This window comes from Accipiter gentilis, unplaced genomic scaffold (genome assembly GCF_929443795.1).
Source record: "Accipiter gentilis unplaced genomic scaffold, bAccGen1.1, whole genome shotgun sequence".
Lineage (NCBI taxonomy): Eukaryota > Metazoa > Chordata > Aves > Accipitriformes > Accipitridae > Astur > Astur gentilis.
This window is the reverse complement of record NW_026060826.1, coordinates 69529-76749: the sequence shown is the minus strand read 5'-3', so window position 1 is coordinate 76749 and position 7221 is coordinate 69529. Positions and strand designations below refer to the sequence as shown.

The following is a 7221-nucleotide window of genomic DNA, read 5'->3' as shown; positions in this document are numbered from 1 at the left end:
AGGCATTGTAGCAGTCAAGATGGAATAGGCCTTTCTCATGTACCTTTTCTTTTTTGAACGTGGTGAATTCACTCTGCTGGTCAATAGCCCACTGAGTTCAATAGACACCTTGGATTTTCATCCTTCGGCTCAAGAGCTAGACGCAACCTCCTGTCGCTGGCGTTAGCACAATTAATGCAGATAATCTGCTATCTTCTACCTAATAATCTCGGCTCCATACTACCTAACGATCTATGCGAGAGTACAACCCGATCCAATGTTACACGCAACATCAGCACTGTGAAGAGCTGTGACGTTCAAATGACAAAGGAGACATTTTGAACACCTTTTACGAGCTTGCAGGAATACAAAGGGGAAGCACTGTGTAAACAATACCCAAACCAATACGGATTTTCCCCCTAAATTTCTGAACCTCCTGTGACAAGTGATGGCCTACCAAAGTGCATGTCTGCCCCCCTGCGCTGCCCCACATCGGACCTGTTCACATTCCCTGGTCTGGGAGATGGGGCAGAGTGGACCCTCGGGCAGCTGGCAGCTTGTGGCACACAAGCGGGAGGAGAGGCTCACGCGCCGGAGGGTCCTGCTGTCAATCAGGGGGATCTTGACAGGCTGGAGAAAGGGGCTGACAGGAACCTCATGTAGTTCAACAAGGGGAAGAGCAAAGTCCTGGAGACCTGGGCACGGACGAACAAGCCCTTGCACCAGTAAGTGCTGGGGGACACCCAGCTGGAAAGCAGCTGTGCAGACACCTGGGCTCACGGTGGACGCCAAGTTGACCGATTTCGAGCCAGAAAAGTGCCCCTGGGGCAAAGGCGGCCAAGTGCACCCCGGGCTGCAGCAGGGAAAGCATTGGCAACAGGTGGAGGTAGGTGGTCCTTCCCCTCTGCTGGGTCCGTCCAGCCCGGCCGGGGCTCCCCAGTGCCAGGCAGAGCCGGCCATACTGGAGAGAACTCTCCCCCCAGTGCCCCGCCCACTTTCCGTTGGGCTCAGAATGTTCGTCCCTTGGGCTCAGAATGTTGGTCAGTTGGAGCCCACAGCCACCAGAGACAGCAGCACGGAGCTGTGCTGGCACGCAGGAGCGCTGGGAGGAGGCAGGATCTGGCCGAGCAGCACTGAGCCGGCACCGGCACCTCGCTTCCCATCCCCGCTGTCGCCGACTGGCCCGCGTCCTTGGTCCACGGCGAGGGTCCTCCTCTCCCGGGCAGGATGGGCCAGGCCAACTGCTGCTGCGGCTCCAGGTGGGCTCTCCCTGTGCCTCGGGGACACGCGGGCACGGCCGGGACCCGCGGCGGCCTTTCTCATGCCCGCCGCTCTCTGCTCTGCAGGGAGGCTCTCACCGACGCCGAGCCGGTGCTGAGCGCGGACGTGCGGCTGACCCGGGGCCGCAAGAGGAGCGAGAGGCGCCTTCTCCTCCTCCAGGAGGAAGTGGTGGTCGCCAAGCTGCGGTAAGACCCTCAGAGCCCAGCTGCCTTTCCCCCACCCCTGGCCCTGGCACCAGGGCAGGGACACCCCGGCACCAGCCCCAGGCCCCGGGACCGTGGTGCTGGATGCACCCATCGATGTCCGTCTCAAGGGCAGGTGGGGGACGGGGGTCTGCCCGGGGGGACCCCCAGGAGGCCACCTCCAGCTCACCGCCTGCCTCTCCTCTCTGCAGACGTGGCACCACCCTGCGCCCACAGCTCCGCCTGGCCCTGGACCAGCTGTGGGTGCTGAGCGGCGGAAAGGAGGCGGCGGGGGAGGAAGAAGAGGAGGAGGAAGGCAGCGATGAGGACAGGACCTCCATCATCCTCATCTGGCCCACTGGCTCCTGCGTTGCCGCTTTCGGGTGAGTCGTGGTGCCACGTCCCATGGCCGGGCAGGAGAGGTTCCCAACCGTGCCCACGCCATCCTCTGCCCTGCGTGCAGAGCCTGGGCAGGGAGCGGGAAGCACGCCGGCAGGGAGGGATGGGGGCATTGCCAGGTCCTGCATCCCCTGGTGCCCTTTGGGTCCCCAGAAGAGAAGGGCAAAAGCAGCTGCTCTGGCAGGACGCGGGGAGCCAGGGCTTGGGCAGTGTCTCTGTCCTGCCCCGCAGGGCTTCGTCCTGCCCCTGAATCCTTCCTTCCCCACGGGCTGGGGGGCAGCGGGGCCTGACGCTGGTTCTCCTCTCTTTCTGCAGCTCCCAGGCACTGAAGGAGCTGTGGGTGGGCACACTGCTGGGGTAAGCCGGGGGGGATGCTGCAGGCGCAGCTGGAGGGGCTACACATCTCCCTAGCTGGGGAGAGGTGCCCTCGCGGCTGCGGGCAGCTCTCGGGCAGAGCTGCCTCAAAGGAGAGAAGGGGCAGCTTGGGGCTCAGCCAGCTCTCTCCCTGTCCCTTGCCGCTGCACAGGACACCAGGAGGAGCAAAGAGAGCCCGCGTGACCCGTCTCCCCTCCCTCAGACCCCTGGAGAAGGAGCTGAGCCGCCGCCACGCCGTGAGTGTCTCTCCGGTCTGGGCTCTGTCCCCGAGCCCTGGTCCTCCAGCTGAGCAGCAGAGGCATCGCTGCTCACCTTCCTCCGCTCCTTCTCTCTTGCCCAGTGGAGGTCATTCAGTGCCAGGAGCCTGGAGAGGCTGATGGAGGACCAGGCAGAGGTGAGAATGGGTGGGGGAGGCACCAGGAATGCCAGCACATCCTCACTGGCTGCACTGGGGGGAAACCTGCCCGGTGGGGCAGAGAGCCCGGGAGGGCAGGGGGTCCCAGCTCTGCTGCGCTCAGGCTGCTGGTGCCGGGTGGCAGCTTGCCGGTGGCCCTTTCTGCTGCGGGGCTGCTCTCTAAGCGCAGCCCGCTTCTTGCAGGATCACCCCAAGCAAGGGCCACCGACAGCCCCGTCTGTCAAAGCTGGGGGACTTTGCCGCTCACCAGGTGAGTTCTGGAAAGAAACGCATTGTCCTGCAAATGGTTGAGCTGTGCTCACTTGTCCCTTGAGTGTCGCCATGCAGGTGCGGCACCCCAAGGGAGGACGTCACCTGGACGAGCAAGGGCACCCGCTGGGCAGCAGCTGCTGGACGTGGTTCTACGGGGACCCAGAGCCTCTCCTGCTGCCCACAGCTTGGAGGAGGGCAGGGCGAGGGCTGGGACAGGTTGTCCCGGTGGCACGCCAGCTCTCAGGAGCCTCCGAGCTGGAGACGCTGAGCTGGAGCTGTGGTTCCAGCTGCTGGCTCCCTGCCCATCCTGCCTCACCGCTCAGCACCGTGTTGCAGGCAGGGCAGGCTCCAGGAGTGCTGGCCCAGCTGTCTCCATTGACGCGCTCTTGCTCCATGTTCCTTTTCAGAAGAAGGGAACAGCATCAGCAGCAGGAGGAGGAGGAGGAGGAGGATGGGACTGCCCTGGCCCTTTGCTCTGCGGAGGACCCCGGCTGCTGCCCAGGCGCCAGGGCAGGCGGGCTCCGGCTGCAGCAGGGCGCTCTTTGGACAGCCCCTGGCAGCCCTCTGCGGGGAGGACGGCTCCCTGCCCCAGCCCATCCAGGTAAGCCAGCCTGGGCAGGGGGTCCCCAGCCCTCCCTCCGGCTGCTCCAGAGGGGAGGTGGGTGTCCCCAGGAGCTCTGGGGATGGGGGATTGGGCCCTTCACCCCCAGAACATGCTTCTGGTGCCAGCCCCCTTTGCGGGGGGCAAGGAGCAGGATCTGGGGTAGTGCTTTGGTCGCTGCTGTTGGAAGGCAGCTTCTCAGCCAAACAACTGTCCTCCTGCCCCTGCTGCAGGAGATGCTGGCTGTCCTGCACAAGGAAGGACCGTCGACAGAAGGGATATTCCGAAGAGCTGCCGGCGGGACAGAGTTTCGTGAGCTGCGGGAGGCCCTGGACCACGGTGCGGATGTCGACCTGGGCAGCCAGCCTGCGCTGCTGCTGGCCGTCATCTTGAAGGTGAGTGCTTCCGACCTGCAGCTGGAAGAGCTCCTGCCTGGCCTGCAGTGTTCAGAGGCTCACCTGGAGCCCCTGGCATTGCAGGACTTCCTCCGAAGCATCCCCGCCAAGCTCCTCGTGACAGACCTCTACGAGGACTGGATGGCAGCGATGCAGAAGAGCGTCAAGGAGGAGAAGGTTGAAGAGCTGAAAGCGTAAGTGTGGGCAGCAGCCTGCCTGTTGAGGAGGGACTGGTAGAGGTCTAGGACTTGCCTGAAAAGGGACAGTCTCCTTAAAAGGCTGTGTCTTCTGACAGCTTGCTTTTGCTGGGCTGGGCTTAGATTTCAGGGGAAAGGGCATGGAGAGGGAGCCTTCCCTTGCCTGGGCTTGGGTGAAATGAGGAGCTGGGCAGCAGCGCTGTGCTTCCTTCCTGAAGTGCAGGAGCACTGACCGCTGGCTGAGAGCACCCGGAAAGCTGCGCAACCCACCTGCGTTGGGCAAGCTTCAGGGATGGCTGTGGGCAGCATCTTCTCTATTAACGTTGAGTTCCTCCTGCTCCCTCAGGGTGGCCGAGAAGTTGCCTGGAGCCAATCTCCTCCTCCTCAAGCGGCTGCTGGCCCTCCTCCAGCACATCGGCCACAACGCCTCCAGCAGCAGAATGAGCGCCAGCAACCTGGCCATCTGCCTTGGGCCAAATCTGCTGAGCCCACCTCACGAGGACCTGCTCCCCCTCGAGGCCATGCTGGCGGTGACTGAGAAGGTACGCTGTACCGAGCAGCCGGCTGCAGCCTTGCCGGCCCATCCGAGCTTGGCTGCTCAGAGGGCCCTGGCTGCCTCCTCTCTTGAGCAAATGCTGGTGGGGTGGCTGCCTGCAAGAGCAGCCCCACAACCACAGCCTCCTGCACAGAGGCAAGGGTTGGGAGGGGGAAAGGCTGCGTGACACATTTTCAGGCACCTGGGTTGAGACTGAGGGTTTGATGTGTGCAGGTGAACGTGCTGGTGGCGTTTCTCATTGAAAACTGCGGTGACATCTTTGTGGAGGAGATGGCTGGCCCCTCCTGTCCATCAGCCGGGGAGTCGCCAGCACCCATGGACAGAGCCACAGGTACGAGGAAGAACTGAGGGCTGTCACAGGCTGGGGCTTAGGGTACCAGAACCGTCAGCATCAAGAAGACAGCTGGTGCAGGGCTTTGGGTGGGTTTTGTTTTAGGTGTGCTTTACTTCTAAGGAGTCAATTTGCTGCACGTGCTTTTCCTTTCTAGACCTGCATTTGGAAGAGCAAAGTGGCCCTGCAGGCAGAGCAGTCAAGGACCACCAGGCAGAGGCCTTGCTGCACACACCACCTGCCTCTGTGCTGGACGTCCTCAAAGAAGCTGGGGGAGACGCGGTGGTGGAGTCCGAAACGGCAGAGGTATGGCAGCTCCATCAGGAGCTACCCTCCTACCCGAGACACGGTATCCCTGTGTTTGTTGAGCTGCCAGAAACAAACCGAGTGTCACACACCCGTGTGAATCCTGTGTTCCAAAGTGAGGCCTTTGGAAGAAAGGGCTAATGCAAACCAGCCAAAGGGATCTTCTCTGTAGGGCTAAGGCAGCATTTTGCCAAAGAGTCGCCTGCTACTCCAGGGTGTCCCTTGCCACCTGCTGACTCTGACATTTCTGTTGTAGGCACCCGTTGCTTTGGCTCCAGCCACCCCAGGGACCACAGTAGACTCCCTGGGATGCACAGAAGGACTAAAGAGCGTTTCAGAGGAAAGAAGGTAAAATGAGTCAGCTTTGGGTAAATCAAGAACTGATTCTAGTTGATCCTGGCTTTACCTACCTGATCATACTGTGGGATGGAAAGGTTTGCAGGCTCCCCCCAGGAAAAGGAAAACAGAAAGAAAAGAAAGAGAAAACAGGCCTGGGCAGAGGAGGAGGAATGCCAGCGAGAAAAGAAAAGAAGGAAGAGAGAAAGAGATGGGGACTTAAAAGAAGCAGGAAGGTCCAGCAGTTCAGGAAGCCCAGGTGTGTACCAGGCTCTGCTGCCCATCTTTCCCAACTCTCACCGCTGCTGCAAGTCAGTCCGACCCGCTGGCAAGGGACGGTGCTGCGCGGGGCTTGGAAATAACTCCATGGCCGCTCCCCAGGGGCTCCCCATCGAGCCCTGCTGCGTGGCACAGGGGCCCTGTGCATCTGTGCACGCATGCAGGTCTCTAAGGGCATTTCCCGTGGGGATAAGGCGCCAGAGCCGTCCCCTGGTTGATGCCAGCCATAGCTCTCTCTTCTGGGCTATGAACAATTCCTCGTCAACGGTGTTCCCCAAAGAAAGGGGAAACGAGTCATGCCTATTCCTGCCTTCATGGGTTTATCAGTGCTCTCTGACTCTGTCCTTGTAGGTGCCGTTTCCCTGTTACTGGCTGAAGCCCTGTGACTCCCAGGCCCGCCCCTCACTGCAGTTGATGTTTGCAATAAAAGGATCTTTTCTCTCTTCTGAGTGTGTCTGCCATACGATATTCTGGAGTAGGTAGATGGGGTTTTGTGACGAGTCCTCGGGGAGGAGTCTGGGATCTTGCCTTGTCCCAGCATCCTTTCCCGCAGGCATCAGGGCTGAGTTCAGGTGCTTTAGGAGTGAAACCAAAGCACAGACTCACACAGGAGGGTGGAGGTTGGAAGGGACCTGTAGAGTTCCTCTGGTCCAACCCACCTGCTCAAGCAGGCTCACCTAGAGCAGGTTGCCCGGGACAATGTGCCCTTGGGTTTTGAACATCGCCAAGGGCGGAGACTCCGCAAACTCCCTGGGCAACCTGTGCCAGTGTTTGACCACGTCGACGGGAAAAAGTTGTTTTCTCAAGTGCAGCTGGAGCATATCATGTGTTTTAATTTGTGCCTGTTGCCGCTGGTGCTCTCAGTGGGCACTCTTGAGAAGAGCCTGGCTCCCTCATCTTCATTCCCTCCCAGCAGGGGTAGATAGATTGGTATAGATAGATAGATAAGACACCCCCCCACTCCCCGGCTTTCTCTTCTCCCCACGGCAGTGTGCCAGCTTAAAAGCACCAGGGCAAAGTCGGCTTCCTTGAGGCTCCTTGTTTTGCAGGTGACCTGGAGACATGGAGGTGCGTGAGGTTCCCCTGCCAAGAGAGGCAGAGGGCTGGAGGGCACAGCTGGACTCCTGCTCCTGCAACAGCAGGGACTCGCTGGCCAGAAATGGCCCCGAGGACCCCGGCAAGGGGCTGTGCTCAGTGCTGCAGAGGAAGGGGAAACTCCCCCCGGGAGCTGTGCCAATCTGCCCGGGGGAAAAAACTCCTTCCTGAGCCCAGCCCTGGTGCCCTGAGCAGGGTCCGGGGAGCTCCTGCGGGGGAGCGCGTTTGGGGTCGGCAGCCAG

General features: G+C 61.0%; 2 protein-coding genes across 7 annotated transcripts; both read left to right on the top strand.

Moving 5' to 3' along the window:
- Window positions 1–511: 511 nt before the first annotated feature.
- Window positions 512–3212, top strand: LOC126036902 (uncharacterized). Of its 6 annotated transcripts, XM_049797118.1 has the most exons (6): window positions 1113–1238; window positions 1326–1445; window positions 1655–1825; window positions 2157–2198; window positions 2368–2452; window positions 2557–3212. In XM_049797118.1, the coding sequence occupies exons 1-6, from the start codon at window positions 1207–1209 to the stop codon at window positions 2920–2922; spliced, it is 816 nt and encodes a 271-aa protein (XP_049653075.1). In that variant the 5' UTR covers window positions 1113–1206; the 3' UTR covers window positions 2923–3212. The 6 variants fall into 6 exon arrangements, with proteins under 6 accessions (XP_049653071.1, XP_049653072.1, XP_049653073.1 ...); XM_049797114.1 differs by adding an exon at window positions 512–865 and having other exon boundaries at window positions 1013–1825; XM_049797115.1 differs by having other exon boundaries at window positions 512–1238; window positions 1326–1825.
- LOC126036906 (T-cell activation Rho GTPase-activating protein-like) lies at window positions 3204–5568 on the top strand. The gene is made up of 7 exons (XM_049797122.1): window positions 3204–3484; window positions 3718–3879; window positions 3964–4073; window positions 4423–4618; window positions 4846–4963; window positions 5121–5269; window positions 5548–5568. The coding sequence occupies exons 1-7, from the start codon at window positions 3335–3337 to the stop codon at window positions 5566–5568; spliced, it is 906 nt and encodes a 301-aa protein (XP_049653079.1). The 5' UTR covers window positions 3204–3334.
- The last annotated feature ends 1653 nt before the right edge of the window (window positions 5569–7221 follow it).